Source organism: Pseudonaja textilis, chromosome 8 (genome assembly GCF_049901715.1).
Source record: "Pseudonaja textilis isolate UNSWEBS1 chromosome 8, rPseTex1.2, whole genome shotgun sequence".
Lineage (NCBI taxonomy): Eukaryota > Metazoa > Chordata > Lepidosauria > Squamata > Elapidae > Pseudonaja > Pseudonaja textilis.
In genome coordinates, this window is record NC_141997.1 from 5,628,429 (window position 1) to 5,646,630 (window position 18,202).

General features: G+C 37.6%; 1 protein-coding gene across 5 annotated transcripts in view; it reads right to left on the reverse strand.

Annotated features, from left to right (window-relative positions):
• Nucleotides 1-18,202, reverse strand: part of POLA1 (DNA polymerase alpha 1, catalytic subunit) — a 382,299-nt gene that overhangs the window by 339,959 nt on the left and 24,138 nt on the right. For 4 of the 5 annotated variants that reach the window (XM_087938180.1, XM_087938182.1, XM_087938184.1 and 1 more), the window contains exons 5-11: nucleotides 14,049-14,164; nucleotides 13,755-13,817; nucleotides 13,227-13,322; nucleotides 11,940-12,123; nucleotides 8,212-8,338; nucleotides 7,818-7,996; nucleotides 6,133-6,245 (exon numbers count right to left, since the gene is read on the reverse strand). In XM_087938180.1, coding sequence (XP_087794306.1) covers nucleotides 6,133-6,245; nucleotides 7,818-7,996; nucleotides 8,212-8,338; nucleotides 11,940-12,123; nucleotides 13,227-13,322; nucleotides 13,755-13,817; nucleotides 14,049-14,164 — 878 coding nt within the window. The remainder of the gene's footprint in view (nucleotides 1-6,132; nucleotides 6,246-7,817; nucleotides 7,997-8,211; nucleotides 8,339-11,939; nucleotides 12,124-13,226; nucleotides 13,323-13,754; nucleotides 13,818-14,048; nucleotides 14,165-18,202) is intronic. The other variant, XM_087938181.1, reaches the window with a different exon arrangement.

An 18,202-nucleotide genomic window follows, 5' to 3' on the forward strand; every position in this document is an offset into this window, starting at 1 on the left:
TCTGACTATTAATTTTGCTAGCCTCGTTTCCTGTGTGTAATGGCTTATAAAAAAAGAACAAGACTGGGAAAATTCACTCATATGAGCAACCTAATTGGGACTGGCAAAGATTTGTTGCCATCTAAACTCCCAACGCTGCGAGACATTCTCAGATATGGCCTACTATTAAGAGAACAAAGTAGTGATGCTAGAAACTACCCAACTGTCAGTCTTGCAAGAGACATATATCCAAAAGTGCTTGAAAAATGGGAATGAGCAAACAGCTCTTTTCTGACCCCTGTTGTAAATTCATGAGTGACAATCTTGAACAAGATCCAAGAGAGTTGGATCTCTTGGTAGAGGAAAATTAAATGTCAGAGATTTTTACTGTGAAACTTGACAAATTGTTTGACATTCTCAACTGCAAATGAAAATTGTTCTGTGTGCCGAATTTGGCTGGCCTGCTGGCTACAAAAAGCTCACATTAACCGTGGTCCTTCTGGTTTGTCAGGCTTCGGAGGCAGCAGGAATTCGTGTTTGTGCACGATCCCTGCTGCGCTCACTGCTGGAGTGCCTTCGATCCAACTGGATTAGGAGGCTATAGTTATCCTGTAGGGATAACTGAAGAGAGGGGAGATCTGGGCAGGGGTCGGGGGATATCGCACCCCGCTTTCCCAGCCGGCTTGACTCCCTTTTCCAAAGGTGGTGGAGCGACGGTCAGCAATGGCCGTCACAAAGAACCTCTCAGCCGGACAAGTTGTGTGCAGGAGGAAGTGAAGACAGAAAAAGCTTTTGGCTGAACCGGGACAACAATTAAAATTTGAATACCCTGGAACTTTGGCCTTTTAAGTGATATATTGTTTCCCAGAAGATCGTTAAGCTGCGGTGGAAAGTAAAGGGAATTTTTTTTTTTCTCCTCACTTTCCTTCCCACGGAGACAGCAGATGGAAATCGGAAATACCCGCTTTGGCAGCAGAAGGTACTAACTTTCAAAATTGAAGCCAAGGGGACATTAGATTTCTAAACACTGATATTTAAAAATTAAAATCTTTTTGCTTTAAGTGGGAAGGAAGAGAAGTAAATGATTTATACTAACGTTTGTTGAAGGAGACTGCTTAGAGTTTTATAAGATTAGAGATTAAATCGCAATAAAACTTCCAAAAAATACCTTGGAATTGTTTAATTGAATTCTGCCCCAGGAAGAGAAAGTAGAAGAAAGTGAAACAGACTGTGTTGATTCTGCTGATTTTGATTGCTTGATGACTTTGGGACTTAACTATCTTTTGAAAGACTAAGAAAACATTTGGATTGTTTAAAAAAAAAATTTCTTTCACAATGGTATCTGTTGAAGAACTGAAAATGCAATTTGAAAAATTAAGAGAAGAGGAAGAAGAAGGCAAGGATTCTTTTGGATCTATCCTTTGCTTTTTAGAAATGGCGATTTCTACTTATCAGGAAATGCAACAAGAAAAAGGCTGGGATGATGAAGAAGAAGCCATCTTTAATGGACATGTGATTTTAAAAAAGGGTAAAAAGGAGAAGAAAATGAAGAATTTAAGTTCTAAAAAAACAACCAAGAAAGGGAAAAGTAAGGTGAAAAATCGATATGACAGAAAGCAACAGAAAAGAGGAATACAACAGAGAGGGGAGACTAAAAAGCTGGAGATTGAGGGGGGGTAAAAAGGTTAGATTTGACAAGGAAGGAAGTGAAAAGGTGAAGGGAAGTTATAAAGGCTTAAAACAAGATGTTAATAAACAGGTTTTTTTCAGAGATAAAGGGTAAAACATAATCTAAAAAGAGATTCTGCAAAAGTACAAAAGATTGTATTTTAGTATTTGTATTTGAAATATGTGTTAATAGAATATTGTAGGGAATGTGTAATTAATGTGTAATTAGTTTAATTAACTAATTTGTTATGGAACATTATTTTTAATATACTATAAGATCATTATGTTTTATATTTTAAAACGTTATGTAGAATGTACTAAGCAGAATCAGAATAGAAACTATGTATTATTTTAAGTGTTAAATTTGGGGGGAAAATAGAAAGGTGTCATACTTCAACCAGTGATTACAAGAAAAGTTTGTGTTAAAGAGAAAGATAAATGAATAATTGAAAAAGAACAGACAAAAGATACAAGTATAATGATTTAAATTGAGATTAAATAAATAAAATAGAATTAAGAGAGTGAAAAGAGGGGAGAAAATATATGGAAAATATAGAATTTTAAATAAGATATGAAATGGTATATAAGGTGAGCATGAATTTGATTTATGTCTGTACAAAAAGTTATTACCCGGGGTTAAGCCGCTTTCTAAAAAGAAGTTTTATGTTTTTATGTTATGTATTTTGTTAGTTTATGTTTGTTTATTGAGGAGTAATGATGTTGGATAAGAACATATGAAATAGTAATAATATGAAATATAGTAATATGAAATACATGAAAGTATAAGTTTAATGAATAAAATTGAACAGAAATAAAGGAAGAAACAGTGAGAAGTTGGAAAAGAGTAATAAGATATGAATTTGAATATATAAGATGCATATTAAATTGTGTGTGGAAACGTGATAATTTAGAACTATGTTGTACTTAAATGAGATGTCTTATTTGTTTTGTTAAGCAGTTTTTAGAAAAGATGTTCTATGTTCTTATGTTCTATGTTTTGTTTGTCTGTGTATTCTCTTTGAAAATTAATAAAATTTGTAAAAAAAAAAAAAAGCTCAGATTGACCGTACCTGCCCTGAGATGAAGAAATCACTGAAGGAACTTGTTTTCGTTAAAGGTCAGAGAGACAAGATTGGTTCTTTTGGGTCACATCAGATTGGTTTGCCAGATGTGCCCGAGCAGAAACAATTAAGCAAAAGGCAAAAGCAGCAAGACAATGAGAGACAAAGGCTTGCTAAATATAAGTAGAGAAGTATTCCAGACATTTCAGTACTGACAAATGAAGTAATTATCTCTTATGAGGAATATGAAGGACAGACAACTGAAGATGAAGAGGAATGTGATGGAAATTATGAACAGGCCTTAGACCAAATACATATGCCCTGTACTTCAAAAGAAAAGACTACAATAGATTAGAAATAACAAATGTCACTATGCAGAGCATAAGATATGGTGTTGCTCTACATGCCACTACTGCCATTACCACAGCTGCCTTCATAGATGCTGGTTTGACCACCAAAGAAGACACGAGACCTGTAGTTGACCACAATAAAGTCAAGAGAGCCCAGGAAAAAGTATGAAGTCCCTAGATCAAGAATTTGATGAGCTGTAAGAAGGACAAAATAAAAAGCATCTTCTTCAATGGCTGTATAGATGCAACTAATGTTACACTGAAAGCAAAAATTCAAACCAGCAATTCCCCAGCACCATCAAAAAAGAATATTATTTTGTGTGCATGAACCAGGTAGAATAACTCCAGAGAAAACAGGAAAACTGCATATGATTGCAGATAATCTGGTGTATTTCATGAAGAAGAAAGGTATTGACAAAAGTTTGAAGGCCAGTGGAAGAAATTCTACAAATGTTAATACTGGCTGTGAAGGGGGTGTCATGCACTGGGTAAAGGTCAGGCTTGACCAGAAGTTGATTTGGTAGGTGTGTGCACTTCACATGAATGAGTTGCCCCTATGATAGTTAATCACAAAATTGGATGGGAAGACCTTGTCTAAAAAATGGGCAGGTAAAATTGGCAATATGCTAGTCCCTGCAACAGAACTTGACATTGATTTTTCATTCACCAGAGATTAAATTGGTGAGCCTCTCATTTCACTGAGTGTCAGGGTTGTAAAGGATCTCTCTATTGATCAAGAGTATGATAGATTCACACAGGCAATAAGGACAGGAAAACTTCCCACAGATCTGGCTCTTCTGGAATTGGTCCCGTAAGCCAGGGGTCCCCAACCACCGGGCCGTGGACCGGTACCGGTCCGTGGATCATTTGGTACCGGTCCGCAAAGAAAATAAAAATAAAATAAAAATGGCAGCTTTCTTCACCTTCGGTGAATGCTGCTGGGATCAGGGATCAAGGACACAAATGAAAGAAGGGGAGGGAAGAAGCAACCAAAGCCTGTCCTGCTCTCCGGCTCAGCGGCTTCGGTTTCCTCCCGCCTCGTTCCTCTCTCAGTCGCTCTCTCGCTCCTCCACCAGCCCAGGAAGAAACTGCTTCAAAGAAGCCAGCAGGGTGGCTTTTCCTGTCGGCGCAGCTCCTCCGAAGCGCCCGTTCACCCCCACCCCACAGCCCGCGGTTCAATCCAGTGCTCCGTTCTGCCTGCCTGCCTGCCTGTCTTCGTTTCTGGTTGTTTCGGAGCAGCTTCGGCTGAGTAAAAGAGGCGAATAGTTATTATTCCCAGCCGAAGCTGCTCCGAAACAACCAGAAACGAAGGCAGGCAGGCAGAACGGAGCACTGGATTGAACCGCGGGCGGCGGGGTGGGGGTGAACGGGCGCTTCGGAGGAGCTGCGCCGACAGGAAAAGCCACCCTGCCAGCTTCTTTGAAGCAGTTTCTTCCTGGGCTGGTGGAGGAGCGAGAGAGCGACTGAGAGAGGAACGAGGCAGACACCTGAGGGATGAGGCTGAGGGAGGGAGGGAGACACCTGAGGGATGAGGCTGAGGGAGGGAGGGAGACACCTGAGGGATGAGGCTGAGGGAGACACCTGAGGGATGAGGCTGAGGGAGGGAGGGAGACACTTGAGGGATGAGCCTGAGGGAGGCAGGGCTGAGAGGCGGGGCTTCTCAGCCATCCTGCAGGGACTTGTCCTGAGCCTCCCTGAACTTGGTGGTTTGCTGGCAGACGTTTTATTACCCGACTAGGTAACAACATCAGATGTTATCTAGTCAGGTAATGAAGCGTCTGCAAGCAAACCACCAAACTCGGACTCCTCCCCCTCCTTGAAAAAGTGTCTCCCACCCCCACCCCCCCGCCGGTCCTTGAAAAAGTGTTTCTGGGTGAAACTGGTCCCTGGTACAAAAAAGTTTGGGGACTACTGCTGTAAGCCATTCATGCTGGTTAACAAATACAAATAGGCTTTGAACATAGGTTTCAAAACATGGCTTTAAAAAAACTCTTCAAAGCTTAAGAATGGTAGTGATATATATCTTTGGTGTGTACTACCCTTGCTGGTTCAAAATCAAATAAAACCTTCCTGGATTGAAGGCCCGCATCATGTGTTATTCCAGCTGCAACAAGTTAGACTGAAAAAGGAGGCTGTTGTAGATGCTGTTCTGCCAACCATTCAGCGCCCAGCATGGTATACTTTCAGTGAAATGATAATCCACACACTCTTGTGTTCAGATGACATTCAAAAGAGGAGAGCTGGTGTGCAAAAGATAATTGACTTGAGTGGTGCAGACGATGATGCGCGGGATATTTTTCTGTACGTGCAAGTAAACACTTTTAATCAATGTGAGAGCAACCATTCTGCTACAGCCAATTGACTGGTCTGGAGGTGTATATAAGCCACCTTTGACATGCAAACTGACTTCAGTGGAAATAAACAAGTTCACTGATGAAACAATGCAAGTACCACAGTGGCCCTGTCATGCCCAATCAATAGAGAGATGTATGAAACAGGTGCCAGAGGCAGCAAGCAGAGTGTATACACATGAGAAAGCATGAGGGTTATATCAGAGGCCAACAAGCAAGTCTGCATCTGATGTCGAAGAATCAAAACAAGAATCAAAACAGATTTGATGAAACTCACTTAAACATTTTTGTAACTTAGATAATTGCTTTCTGATGTTAGCTTATGATTGCATGGATTATTTTTGCTTAGCTAGATAAGATTCATGAGGGGGGAAAAACTCTATTTTTTGTAGCACAAGGTGTAATTTTGAGAAGATGAAGTTAACAGTATTTGGGTTACAAGAGAATTTTGTAGGGTATATGTTCAGACTTGGAATTACCATACCAAACTAAACATTGTACAATTGCAAAAATAACAGATTTGAATTCCTAATGAAAAGGTCATATTTTTAAAACCCCTCATTGAAAAAAATGGCAAAAAAATAATTTTCACCCCGTTAAATTACACGCCCTACTAACATAGACTCAAACATGTCATTTATGTTTGCCTTATTGCCTTGTCTCTTCTATAAAACAGATGAGAAACATTATCATATGAGAATACTGTAACATAAGAAAATGTACCGATTCACGTGGCAGAAGATAAATAGTTCTCTCAATATTTTTTACTGTTACGCAACAGCTCACATAGGACTGCGCTGATTCAATCCATACTTTCCCAAAGAGAAATACCACTCCTAAGATGATAGAAAACAATAGAGACAATTCACATTAATCAGAACAGTTTAGCACAGCTGCTAACGGAAAAGCTACAATAATATTAAGAATTACTAAATAAGCACACTAATTCACCCTTGGGAACAAAATGATTTCCACTTTGCACTCTCTATTTGACAACTCCATCTGCTGAAAGTCAACACTGACGTGAGATTGCTTCAAGAATTTTATAGTATGAAGGCATATAACATGATACTATGCAAGTATCTTTCATCATGAAAGGGTCTTCAAAAAAGGCTTTTCTAGAATTTCTATTCACTTGTTCAATCATATAGCTCTGTTTCTTTTAATATGCAATTTTAATATTGAGGTCCACTGGCACATGGAAACTTGCCATGCACCAGAAGGCTTTAGCCTGCTAAGTCTAGCAGTGTATGGGCTTCTTCCCTTACCCACAAGCACTCCCAAGAGGCCTTCTCCCTGCCCCATCACACTTGGAATGTCTCAGCTGGTTAAGCCAAGCAGCACAGGAGCCTCCTCTCTCCCCACAGACACCTATTGAATGTATTGGGCCTGATTCATAAAATCCCCAGGTATGGCTTTATTACATTGATTAATTCACCCATTTGGAACTTATTGCTGATTTAAGTCTTTTTCAAACTATATTCTCATTCATTTTGCAATAAGATGTCTTCCACATAATTTAGTTAATATCTCATATGCTACTATATAAGGATGATGATTCTTTTAAAACAAAAAGTAACAGCAATTTTTTTCTCTTCACATTACTAATTGAAACCAGGTGCAATCTTTATTATTCATCCTTGAAGTTATGATGATAGGATCTCTTTTCATAATCAAGGAACAGAAGTCTTTTCATAATTATACATCATTCAGAAGCTACTATACGGAATCTAAGATAAAAGATCACACTGTACAAGGGTCTTTGGGGCCACTTTTTTCCTTTTCGTATTAGACACAAATTTCTTTAGAGCTTCAGTGATTATTACCTACTGTCACAAACCTTTCTGTATACTGTAGTTGACATAGCGAATACACACTACACACACACACACACACACACACACACAATCTTATTTGAGATATAAAGGTATATTAATTGATTTCTTGCTTTTTATTAATGAAGCATTGGTAATTAAACTTTACTCTCCCACTTCCTGAATCCATTGTGCAAATGAACAGGGCTAAATGGCAGTAAAGATCTAGATTTTTAAAAAATGAAACTAGTACAATGGAACCTTTTGCAGTTCCCTGGCTCTTACAATTCACACATAATTTTTAAGCTCTATATATTCAGGAAGCTTTTAGTTCCATGTTTGCAATGGAAAAATATGACAGGTTTCTGGAAAATTCTTTTCACTTCTATTTCTGTTTCCTGAAGCACTCTAAAAACCGAAGGCTATACTGAATTAGATGATAGTTACTTAGGGTGTATCATACATGTAGATTCAAATTAGGCTCTATTTTTCTCCAGTTTTATTTGGTTTTAGAGAAACTACCATTAGAGAAAGGTTTGGGGTCACAAGGTAGAAGTCTGGAATCCGACAGCTATATATTGAATATAAACATACCTGGTTGGTTATATTGATCTTCATAAGCATCCAGCCAGTAGAACTTGAAAATCTGTTGCCCCTCTTCCCCCTTTATAAATTGGAACTGACTAGAATCCACTTGAATTTCTGAAGATACAAACTCATCTTCATGTTCATCAATTCTATCCCAGCAGGATTTATCATGTAGGGAAGAACATCTGGAGCCCATGTTAAACAAGAAATGATATATTTGAGATGACTACTTATTCAAAAAAGTCCTCTTTCTCCAACTGTAAAAATTCTGAAGAAAGATTTTATAATTTAAAAAAATCTATGTGGGTCAGCTATGTATCTTGATAATACAGCTTTAAGAAAACATTATTAATGTTGACAGGACAACAAATACGCACCTGTTTACACAACATTTACTTACAGCATTTGTTTCTCTTCCAATTTCATCTCTTCCTTGAAGAATGTGACCTCTTCTGACACAATTTCCATTCCTGGCATAGTTTCATCAAAATCCCCATCATCAAAAATAATTCTATCTTGCTCATCTTCTGTAAAGAATGTGTAGACACTTTCAGAGACTTACATTGAGTTTGTAGAATGTAATATAATTTACTTATCAAATATTTTAACTTACTCTTCAACCTTTCAAGGCAAAGAAGCATAATAAAAATTAAGTAAACAATACATTATCAGAATAAAAACATACTCTTTGGCATTTTGTAGTGCGAATTCATGAATATATAATTGCATGAGAAGGCAGTGAGTAAATAACCAATATTAAATTACAATGACACCAAATAAAAATCCTGTCTTGGAAATAAAGTATAAAACTACTATGTCCAGCAGGTAGTCTTTGAACAGACATGTCTTTTGACTAACATCTAAAAGAATAAGAAGTTAAAACTTAAACATTTTTAGAATAGCAATTCAGAATCACTCTCTTCCTAATAATTGCCCTCATGATCTGGACTGGGGGTTCAGATGCTGAATAGAACAAGTAAATAAATATTTAGGCTGCAGACTAGAGATTAATGTCTCAGGAAGCTGTTCAGCATTTCAGAAGCATTATGAATATTCTGGTTCTTAAAGTATATTATTTCTGCCATGTATTATTACACACAAAAGAAAAACAGCGTTTTTCTATACAGAGCCTAGAGGCCAGTGTCAACTGTGTAAAAATTTTAATTAAACAATGTAAGCTATGTACTTAGTGTCAGCTTTGAAATTCAGCTGCCACATTTTTTAAGGGAGTTGGAGGAGTTGAAAAGTTCAAGGTTATTCTATATGTTGTATTAACAAATTCCAGTTGCATTTAATTGGTTCTCGTGATTTATGAAGTGTAGAAGTGGGAGAAGGTGGATTCTGTGTAAGGCGCGAAAAATTTTCACTTTGGGAAACTGCCTTTGACATGCCAGATCTGTTTCTAAATAAATCAATTCAAGAGAAAATATCTCGAAGTGATTGATATCCCGCATGCTTTCTGGATGCCTAACATTTATTTCCCAAAGACCACTTTTATTTTTTGAAGGGGCTTGGCTGATACCCCGGAGTTCTTTTCCCAGAGATGGAGAAAGATCAACAATCAACCTAAGTTGGAGATGTGCAGGGGGAGCGTGTGGGGGCCCTCCCTCCGGAGCATTAATTGAATCTGCCAGCCCCTGTTCGGAGGAAATGATGGATGCTTTCAGAATGGCAGTAGGAGAGATTTGGGAGCTATACCGAAGCATTTCAACTCAAGAAATTGTTATAATCCAGATGTGACCCTGCTGTCTGAAGAGTAATCTTTCTCTAGCCCCAGGCATATTGCTATTCTGTCAGATTGGAGGGACAATTGGGGTTGGAATTCTCTCAAGAAGACACCCCCCAAATTTATCCTGGAAGTCCATCAAGGACAGATTTACATCAACAGTTCCAGAATTTAAAGGAGACAGGTTTGGTCTCACAGTCTGTTTGGACGGGTGGAAGCTTGAGACAGCCTATATTCACTTACCCAAGTATCGTGAGGAACGAGAAGACTATACAGATGCCAGTTGGAGGAAGCCAGAAAAAAGCATCAACTGACAGAGGTATGTTGCAGCCTCCGAGGCAATCAAAATTCAAAAAATTCTCGATTCTAGATTACACCATGGCTGATTGCAATATTTGGTCTTATGAAAAGAATAGCCCCTCAGATGCTAGTTGGGTAAAGAGTTGGGATGCTCATGCTGATCAACTGGTTAACCAAGTCCATGAGGATTTCCCCCACAAACCGAAGGGTTCTCGTGGAGGGGGGAGAGGGGGTTAAGGACAATGTATTAACCCCTGTATGTGTTTTTTTTCTTTTCTTTTAGGAGGAGTTTTCAAGGGGGGACGCCTGTCAGCTTTGAAATTCAGCTGCCACATTTTTTTAAGGGAGTTGGAGGAGTTGAAAAGTTCAAGGTTATTCTGTATGTCATATTAAGAAATTCCAGTTGCAGTTAATTGGTTCTCGTGATTTATGAAGTGTAGAAGTGGGAGGAGAGAAGGGAGGAGAAAAGGTGGATTCTGTGTAATGCGTGAAAAATTTTCACTTTGGGAAATTGCCTTTGACATGCCAGATCTATTTCTAAATAAATCAAATGGAGAGAAAATGTCTCGGGGTGACTGATATCACGGATACTTTCTGGATGCCTAACACTTAGTTTATATGTATTTAGAAACAAATACAAAGGGGCCATTAACACAGAGAATTAAACTTTCATTTAATTCATCTAATAAGTGAATATATGGGCAGTGCCAGGAAAGTCCTGATTGACTGATTTCAAGATTTATAAAGCTATCAAACTCAACAGTAAGATTCTGGGCAGTGTAGACTCTAAACACAATACAGGAAAAATAATCCAAAGAACCATCTACAACAAACAGGCAAAATATATATATAGAATGAAAAATGGTGACCACACAACAAAACAATCACATGGAAGAAACCTATTCAACTGGCCGATGGCTGGGGGAAGAGCCAAGATTTAAGGGGTTTCCTAAAGGTGAGAAGAATTTGGGCTAGTCATATATTGGAAGCGGGGGAATAAGTGGGAGGGATCACTCCAGGCAGCAGTGGCAACCACTGAAACGGCATATTTCCTCTGTCCCATAAGAGGGCAATATTTAAAAGAAGGCACTTATAGTACACTTTCCTGTGGGAGCATGTGGGGCAAGTTCTTGGTTCTTGAAGGATTCCCTCAAGTAATATAGGGCCCTATGTAAAGGGGCTTTCAACTATTTAAACTTTAAATAAATAAAGTTCAAATAATATTTGAACTATATCTGGAGACCTAACAGGAGCCAGAGTAGCTCACAAAGTATCAGTATTACATGATCAAAATTAGATAGGTCCAAAATTACCTGCACTGCTGCACACTGGACTAATTGAAGCTTCTGGACAGTTTTGAAGGGCAGCCCCATGTAGAATGCATTACAATAGTCCAATTGAGAGGTAACCAAGGTGTGAGTGACCATATCAGGACAAATGCACTAAGATACCCAAGGATCCTTTGTACTTCAGAAGATTACTTCAGCTAACTGTATTTAAGAGGCCAAGGAATATTATACACATGTATTTCATCAAAACTTTTTGTCACTGAATAAATTTATATTCACAAATATTAGGTATAAAATTCAAGGCTGAAGGTACAGTGAGCTTTATTATTGATCAAGTCAGCATCAAAATTGATATGGAAGAAAAATGCCTTCGATACCAATACATCTTCCTTCTCTGTTGTGGTCCCCAACCTCAGACCCTGAGATCCAAATGGTCCCAACTGTGTTAGTTTTCCAAACAACTTTAATGACCTGTCTGCTTTCAAAAGTGTTGGTCCAGCATATGATGTGAACTGGTTTGTAGGATTTTCATATTTGGTCAGTTTCCTGACTCAGGCCTATAAATATACTACATTGATTATCATTATTTTATCTATCTGTGTTACTGTTAATATGTTAGATTGTTGTTGCTGCTCTTACATGTGGGATAGTACAATGTAATTCATTGAAATAAACAGTTCTTCTGAGGTTTAAAACAGCCACATATTGAAATTGGGAAATAATCCTGGATGGCAAAGGAGTATAATTACAAGGTAGATTTAACAGTGCTAGCATATTTGAAAATGGTAGGGTCACCAGAAGTATTAAAAATACCTTTAACAGATTCTTCTTTTATTTTTATTAGTTCTTCTTTTTCCATCAGTTGCACTCCATTTTCATTATTAATACTCTCTTCTGTGATTGCCTCTGATTTAGCTAAATAGACTGGATGTTTGGACTGTAATGAAGGGATTTCTTTTTTTCCATGAGGGATAGATTTTTTCACTATAGCAGTTACCTATAATTTTCAATTAAACACAAATAATTTCAATTAAAAATGGACACCAACGTAATTGATTTTATTCAATTTAGGCTTTGCCCAACTCCAGACAACTCAGAGTGGCTCACAATGTAACAAGAATGAACTGTAGTATGACTGTTGAATAAATGAATGTAACAAGAATAAACTGTAGTATGACTGTTACAAATAATACATACATTCCTTTTTTTTGTTTAGATTTTTTTTAGTTCTTTACACCAGTTCCCATTTTAAATAGAAAACATATGCTAAATAGAGCATTCCCTTTGAAGACCAAACATTTGAAAGTTATGACACTAAGGACTTTAGCATTTTCAGAAAAAAAACCTCTGTCACCTGCTCTAATTTCACAAGCGCTAGGAATAAGGCTTTTCAAATGATATGATTTTCTTTACATTTTTCACAAGTATGTAAGTTGAAATAGTGTAGGAGAAATACGATGCTGATTACAATCGATGAAATAAAAACCTCTTTGCCTAATTATCTTGTGAGGAATATACTCAGGTATAAAAGATTCCAAGGGCCAAGGAATGTTAATATACTGAAGAGAACATACTAAGAGACAAGCATGATTCAAAGAACCAAGAATTATTTAAGATTACTATTAAGCCCTTAACAGTAAGCTTCTAGAAAGCAACATTTCACAAAATGACAAATGAACCATGCATCTGTAGTTCATTCTCATCTTCACAGAATCCACCTCACATTTGACCTCATTACACTGTCCAAGTGATTATCTTCTTGTACTGAGGTTGCATTCCTAACCCTCTGAGTTTTGCATTTTGGTAAAGTCCGGTATTGCAATATTATAAACCATCTGTACTTCAACAAAAATGTGCGTTGGTTCAAAACAAACTTCAGGGAAATTAATAAAAGAAATGCCCCCTACAATAGCAAGTCTATTTAATTCAGAAGGCAAAATAAAATTGTATTGGCACCCCTAGGTACATTTTCCCCAATTTGATGACTAAATAAACTACACAGTATTATTTTCCATTTGTTAGAACAACAAACAAAATCAAAGTATCAACATCAAAAATCTAGAAAGCGTAAAAGCAACATTTCCCATTTAAGAGCATTACCTTGGAATCTTTAGACTGCACAGAAAAAGGATTTAATGGTGTTCCAGGAATTATCCTTTTTTTAAGCACTGGAACTGGTGATACTATATGAACAGGCTATTAAAAAAAACACATGTGCTTTAATACAACTTCCAAAATAAAGAGTCTTATGTCTACTACACTGATACATACTCTCAGAAATATCATTTTCCCTCCTTCCCCTCATCCCCACACCCTTGCACAAAGCATCAGACAGAAATGGATGCGAAGTAATTAATAAATGCAATCTTCTATTACAACCACATTTTATTAATTTAAGCTCCCCTTTTACAATCTGCAGCATGCAAATTCAGCTTCTATTAGGCATTTTTTAATATTTGGATAAAAATAAACCATATATGAAGATACCTGACTTATAATTTTAGAACTCATTTATCAAATTTATATCTGAAATTTCAAAGTACCTCAAGAAACAGTTGTGCAGTTGCAAAATAATATTTTCTCTTTATAACATCTACCCCACAAATACATACAACATACATTTCCTACCTTTGCATTCAGATCTTGCAAAATGTCACCAAGCAAATCATCTTTAGAGAGATCAATTGCTTTCTGCAAAAGAAAATACAGGTTTTCTATAAACTTTTGAAGATTTTCCAAGCAGATTCAAGGTAACCAATGATATATTTTATCTTAGTTTCAGAAAACAAGAAATAATTAATAGGGAGTTGATTGTAAGATTGATGGCTTTATAAATGTTTTAAATAAATAAATAAAATAGCAAAAACTTGAGAGAACAATATACAATTCTAAAATATATGTTTTATGCAAATTAAAACTTACATCAGCATTTTTCTTGCCAGTGTTAGCCATGAACATGGATTTAATATTGTTTGGCTTTGATACCAGAGCCTTCTTCAATTTGTTTTTGTCATATGTGGAAGCTACATCTTTTCTTCCTGATAATAATAAAAAAATTAAAACATTGAAATCTATTCATCAGGCATCATTAAAAAAAATCTAAAACCAGTGCAATGTTAAATCATGTGTTGCAAATAAGGACTGAGGCTTATCTTACTTTCTATTCTATTGGTTATTATTAAGCACTTATACAGAACTTATGTTTTTGTCACCACTGTACAAATAATAAACAATAAAATCTGTTCCCTGTACCTTCTTTGTCATCTAATTGACCTTGAACAAAAAATAAAAGGAATGAGAATGGAAAAGGAACAATCTGCCATTATTTTCTTTCTGACAGGCAAAGCAGCAAGACATCTAAGGATTCATTATTCCCAGGCCAAATCATGAGAAAGAGTTTACAGCACCTCACAAACTAACTCTCCCTCATCAAAATGCTTGGTAGAATAATGTGAAAGGGTCTGTGGATGACGACAAAATGCATACAAGAGAATAACTGCTGCAAAAAAAGAGTAAAACGAGTTGCAAAATATGTAATCAAATAGAATTAGAGAAAAATGCATAAGTTTTGAAGGAAAGATAAGATGTTTTGGAAGTGGGTAAAGAAAGTTAAACAATTATTCTGCCAGAGTAGATAGAAATAAAAAAATAATGAAATTATATGGAATGAAACCAAAACATAAGAATCTAAAAAAAAATATTCTAGATATCAATAGGTATAACAACATTATGTTGAGGGCAGAATTGGTTTTCTTTATTTATTTAGCATATGGAAAATACATGGACTTATAGTGGTTCACATGTTAATGTCCAGTCCACCCAGCCATTCAAGTAGTCTGTTGTTGAAAAAATCAGACATTGGGCCGGTGTAAGCTCTTGCTGGACATTCGGGCACAATGTGATGGATATTGTCGAGGAGCGCCACAGCCACATTGAGGGGTAGAGATAAGATCCTACTTAAACAATGAGTCCTGGCAGATTCCATGTTGGGTGCGGATTCTGTTCAGAGTTCATCAATGCTGGCAATGAAAGTCAAAACCTGGCACTTTTTGTGTAGGGTCATCTACGTAACTGCCTGAATCTGGGCGTTCAGCAGCCCATTTGGCTTTCCACTGTGTTGATGTCAAAGTTGTTAAACAGCTGTTGAGCAAGTGCCAGAGAAGACTTCCTGGATTAAGCCTGTTAACTGATAGTGCACAGGAAGAAGTGGATTTCTTATAATTTTTTGTACTCCTTCATGAAGGCTTCCTCCCTTCATAGAGCTGGTGGTGCAATGTGGCTCAAGAAAGAAAGCCAGCAAGTAGGAATAGATTTTATGCAACCAGTTATAATCCTTATTGTATCATTTAGTTTAGCATTGATCTCGCAGGTATGGCAGCTCTTAAGCCAAACAGGAGCGTAGTATTCAGCTGTGGAGTAGACCAACCCTTGTGCTGAGAGTATAGGCTGAGGCTCTCCATCTTGATCCTCTTTATTAATTTAAACAGGTATTACATTACTGTACAATAGAATACTGATGTAATGAAAGCTACAAAAATGCTGCAGAATAGTATGGCTACATATTTAGATGTTAGAGAAATATTAAAATCTATATATAGTTTGCTTATGGGGTGACCGTATGCTGTAAATTTGGGTGCTGCATACAGTAAGAACAATATATCCAAATCAGAATCGAGCTGGGAGGATTGACCGGTTGGCGTCACAGCAGGACAGATATAGGATAGCGGAGCTTTGCAAAACCCAGCTGATACCTGCTTGCTTTGAAATCGACACACAGTGGAAAGCCAAATGGGCTGCTGAATGCCCAGATTCAGGCAGTTACATAGATGACCCTATGCAAAATGTGCCAGGTTTTGACCTTCCTCGCCAGCATTGGTGAACTCTGAACAGAATCCGTACCCAACATGGTGTCTGCCAGGACTCATTGTTTAAGTGGGATCTTTCTCTACCCCTCAATGTGGCTGTGGTGCTCCTCGACAAATATCCATCACATTGTGCTCAAATGTCCATCAAGAGCTTACACCCACGCAATGTCTGATTTTTTTCAACAATAGACCACTTTGAATGGCTGGGTGGACTGGACATTAACATTTGAACCATTATACGTCCATGTATTTGCCATATGCTAAATAAATAAATAAAACTGCTTGCCAGGAGACCCTATGGGGCCAAAGCCACTCTGAAAGGTGGTGAAGGAGGGACGCTTTATAGATCGCAAGGAAACAGCAATTTCCTCGTTTAATCCAAAGAAACCCTCCAGATCAGCAGCAGAGACAATGGGCATTTTGGCAAGGCCGAAGCTGTGACAACCAGGACAAGAAGATTATGAGCTGGAGTGGTTTGTGAACAGAGGATTGAAACTGGGTGAGACTTCCGGTTTGGCATCGCTGCGACACAGTAGTAGGGAGCAGGGCTCTACAAACCTAGGCTGAACTCTCCTTGCTGGGGGCCCATAAAGGGCTAAAGTCATCTCATAGGGGTGACAAAGAAAGGAGGGACACCTTGCAGATCATGAAGAGCAACTCTCCTGCTTGATCCGAGGCTCACTCTCCTATCCAACAATGAGGAAGGAGAGACGGCCATTATGGTCGCCGGGAAGCTGGGGCAACCAAAGAAAGAAATGTGCTGCAGCAGTGTTTGAACAGTGGACTGGAACTGGGTGAGATGATCCATCTTGATCCTCTTTATTAATTTAAACAGGTATTACATTACTGTACAATAGAATACTGATGTAATGAAAGCTACAAAAATGCTGCAGAATAGTATGGCTACATATTTAGATGTTAGAGAAATATTAAAATCTATATATAGTTTGCTTATGGGGTGACTGTATGCTGTAAATTTGGGTGCTGCATACAGTAAGAACAATATATCCAAATCAGAATCGAGCTGGGAGGATTGACCGGTTGGCGTCACAGCAGGACAGATATAGGATAGCGGAGCTTTGCAAAACCCAGCTGATACCTGCTTGCTTTGAAATCGATCATGAAGAGCAACTCTCCTGCTTGATCCGAGGCTCACTCTCCTATCCAACAATGAGGAAGGAGAGACGGCCATTATGGTCGCCGGGAAGCTGGGGCAACCAAAGAAAGAAATGTGCTGCAGCAGTGTTTGAACAGTGGACTGGAACTGGGTGAGATGATCTTCAACTTCTTTACTAGACAGTAAATCCCAAAGAAAAGAAACTCCGAAAAGATAATTCTCCAAAATGTTTAAAGAGGCTAACAATTACTCAGAGGAAGACTACAGACCCAAAAGAAAATGAAACCCAAAAGAGGATATAATTTTTAAAATATAGAATGACTAGATTTGAACATTTTATTGGCAACATTTTGAAAAGGCATTTTAAAATGCTGGAAACATTGGGCTGATTATTGAAAAAAAGTGAAAATTATATGAAGAAATCAGAAGCTGTAGATTGGGCGTCATTTTGAAATTTTAGATGATGATGCCATCTACTGGTGAAAGAAAGGAAATACACTATATTTTTAGAAGGCTGGGAAAACCTTGAAAATACTGAGTGGAGGTAAACACATCTGGAAGGCTGTTTTTTGAAAATTTCTGAGATTTTTGAAGATTGCTAAGTAGAGTGGTTCACAAACACTTGGAACTTTTATTGGAATCAAAGAGCTGGTTAGGTGGCTGATGAAGACAAGGGAAATCTGGAAGGAGTAAACTGATTGGTGGAGGACTATGAAGAATTATAAATATTGCGTACTTCAAGAAATGACTCTGAGACTGAGTGAACAGTTTTAAGGCTGGCTTTTTGATGTTACAGACAACTAAGAGTGTAGGATTTGACAGATGTGTGAATAATTTTTGGACTTATCAAAATAAGATAAAATGCTTCAACAGGAAATAACAAGCATATTTCAAAAAAAAATTCATTGATGTTTCAAAGTATGTATGAAACTATAACAAAGAACCACAGGGAGATAAAGGATTTGATGTATGATGTAGACCTGAGACTAGAATATGTTCAGTAAATAACAATGAAAAATGAACAGGAAACCCAGGAAACAGAGGAGAGAATAGAAAAAACAGAGGATGGGAAAGAGCAGACAAAACAATAAACT